The 3,300-nt window shown below is 25.7% G+C and overlaps 1 protein-coding gene across 1 annotated transcript; it reads right to left on the bottom strand.

The window, feature by feature from the left end:
• Window positions 1-16: 16 nt before the first annotated feature.
• Window positions 17-1,273, bottom strand: PCYB_002870 (tryptophan-rich antigen; the record flags this gene model as incomplete). The annotated part of the gene is made up of 2 exons (XM_004227708.1): window positions 17-1,030; window positions 1,205-1,273. The coding sequence occupies 2 exons, from the start codon at window positions 1,271-1,273 to the stop codon at window positions 17-19; spliced, it is 1,083 nt and encodes a 360-aa protein (XP_004227756.1).
• Between the last annotated feature and the right edge of the window lie 2,027 nt (window positions 1,274-3,300).

Below are 3,300 nucleotides of genomic sequence, written 5' to 3'. Positions count from 1 at the left end.
TTCCTTTTATCTTGCACTATTTCTTTTTCACTTTCCTTGTGTCTAATTCCATTTTATCGTTATTTAGAACCGTTTTCTGCTCATCTTTTTCACCCAATTTTGACAAATCATTTGTTGAATTGTCTTGGATGTTTTCTTCACCTTCTTTTAATTTATAGTTATTCGTTTCCCTTTCATTCTTTTCTTGTACACCTTCTAGCAAATTAGAACTCGATTTTTTTTGGTCATTATAACTATCTGCACCTCTTTTCAAGCTATAACTTGTGCCTGTGTTTTCATTCTCTTGTCCTTCATTTTTTATTTGATAATTATTTGGTTCTTTCTCATACACATGTTTTTCCCCTTCTTCTTCTTTCTTACTAGTACTTGCTTCTGCTCCTTTTTCCACATGACTCGTAATATTCTTGACATTCATACTATATGCCGCTTTATTGTCAAAATTTCCTTTTGCTTCTGTTAAATCTTTATCATCCTTTGTGTTATCAATCAAATTTTCATCCTCCTCTTTTATGTCATAGATAATGTGCTCTCCTCTTTTTTCCAAAAAATATGATCCCCCTAGATTTATTACCGTATCGTTATTTTCTGGCATCAAATTATATTTTTCACCCTCCTTAGCATTATTATCACTCTTTTCCTTATTATTCAGATCTTTTCCCTCTACCGTAGAAATGTTATATGATCCTTTGACTTCATTGTTGACATCTGCATTTTTTTCTATATTAAAATTTGTATTTATATTTGCAACATTTGGTTCACTTTCTTTAACTTGATTATCACCTTTTCCTTTTTCACCTTCTTTTTCCTTATGGCTATTTGTTGCTTCTTCCACAGGAATACCATCTCCACCAGTTTTTATTTCTTTCTCATTTGTATATACTTCTTCAAGAGCATCTTCAAACACATATCCTTCTTCATTTATTAATTCAGTATTGCCTTTTTCCTCCAACTTGTCTACATAGCCCTGTCTATATTTTATGGAATTTAACGTGTCGCTGTCTAATGTGTTATTTAATTTTTTGAATACAGTCTAAAAAAAAAAAAAAAAGGAACGTAAAGGGGGTTTAAAAATGTATATGCATAGAGAAGTATGTACATATATACATGTACATATTGGGAGAGGCAAAATTATAATTGGACTCGTTTGCATAAAAACACAAAACTGTCCACATGTATCATTTTCTGCGCGTGGTTCTTTTCTTACCGGAAAAAAGTGTTTCAATATAATGTACAGGGAAAAAATTAAAAAGACAAACTGTGCACATGACTTCATGAATGATGTACTAACACAAAATAGGATGTCACCTTTATCCACTTTTAACGTTGAAAATGAAGAATTCTTGTCAATTATGCTATCTACGTCATTACTTGACTCTATCTTTTTTGTTATTTTATTTATAAGAAAATAAAATCCGTTTGATATTTAAAATTTCCAATACTTTTCAGTCAAATATAGAATCATATTCATTCACCTTAATGTAACAGTTGACATTCTTTCCATATTTCTTTAGTTTATCTTTGGAAAAGTAAATAAATTAGGCAGTAAGAAGATATATATTACATGAGAATAAAGACAAACAAATAAATAGAAAAAACTAAAATATAATGAAAATATGTATTTAAAATATATTAATTCTAATGATTATATAATTAAATTCATGTTAAAAGTGTCATCATTATGTAAACCAAATGCCAATGCATATGATAGCAATATATGAAACGTTCTAATTTTCTTTTTTTATTAATTCATTTTAGATGAATATAGAATTAAATTCAGTCATATGTATTAATTAATGCTATTCAATGTTAATTTGTAAAAAAAAAAAAAAACTACGTATAAACGATTTTTGGACGTAACAATTTTATTATAAAAAGAAAAAACTGAAAAAAACTATTTAGATGTATTCAGATATTTGGAATTTGCATATATAAAAGTAAAAGTAGGACGGGATGATATTATAATCAATCAAATCCATTGTCAATTTGCTGCTTTTTCATATCGTTTTTGTTTGTTTATTTCGTTAAAAGTAAATTTAATAAAATGAAAGAAAACATGATTTATTAAATCGTATATTAAGATAAATACCTTTTCATGAAAACAATAGTTGATGCTAAAATTATATAGGTGCTAATTTTATATATTTTCTACTTTCATTGATTAAATATTACTGAAGAAAACAGATTAATTAAAAATGAAAGGTTTAGAAAACATTGCCATTTTAGAAAAAATTAATTCAACATAAATTGGAAGAGTAAAAATATGAATTACGTAAATTTTGAAAAAATAAAATTCACGGAGAAAATTTGATTCTTTTTTTTCTCTCCATGTCATCTAATTTTTTTTTTAAATTATAATTTCTTAACTATTTTTTACTCCATTTTTTAAAATATTTATCTGCGTACTTTGTTATCATATATTTCTTTCTTTTTCCATTTTCTTTAACAAAATGCTCGCGCAAATCAAGAGAAAAAAAATTTATATTCCCGCGTAACTTACATATATTGTCCGAATTTTATGAAAAAAATTATTTTCAATTTTATATATCAAAATTATATAATTTAATTTTACATTTCCTTTTTTTTTTACCCTTTTTTGATGAAATTCTTTTCGTTTTTCAAATGAATTCATCGCATTTTGAGCAAAGCTAAAAAAAAAATAAATAATAGACACTATGCGTACGCTCTCACTTTAAAACCTTCATTTTGCTATATATTAATAGTTGCATGATTCAGACTTCTAAGTTATGCTTAAATAGGTTTTTTAATTTGATATTTTTTCCCTGTTTTCATGTGAATATATAAAATGGAAAATGTTCAAAATTCAGTTGAATTGCATTGCATTGAATTGGACTGAATTGAATTGGACTGAATTGAATTGAATTAAACTAATTTCTAAGGGTTAACCATTCTTAATAATAGTCATTAAACAGACTTTATGGAAGCAAAAAGATATGGTAATACTTATTATATAAATGTATAACTCTAATATAGCTATATAATTTATATATACATGTATATACATGTGAACAGATATAATGGCTTCAAAAAATAATGCCACATGCTATTTTCATAGTACATTTTTCATTATCGACAATAAGACGGAAAAAAAAAATATATATTAAATTAGTAAAAATAGCCTATTATGTATCAGATTAAATACTAAAATTATTTAAAACATTACATATTAACAAAAAATTCAGCAGGTGGCATGATAATGAAAATAAAAATATTGCAAAATATGTCTGATGCTGTATTAAACTATAAGGATATAATGCTTTGCACTAACTCACTGCCTAATAA

The sequence above is a fragment of the Plasmodium cynomolgi genome (assembly GCF_000321355.1).
Source record: "Plasmodium cynomolgi strain B DNA, scaffold: 0186, whole genome shotgun sequence".
NCBI lineage: Eukaryota > Apicomplexa > Aconoidasida > Haemosporida > Plasmodiidae > Plasmodium > Plasmodium cynomolgi.
The sequence above is the reverse complement of the archived record's forward strand: the minus strand, read 5'-3'. Positions and strand labels throughout refer to the sequence as shown.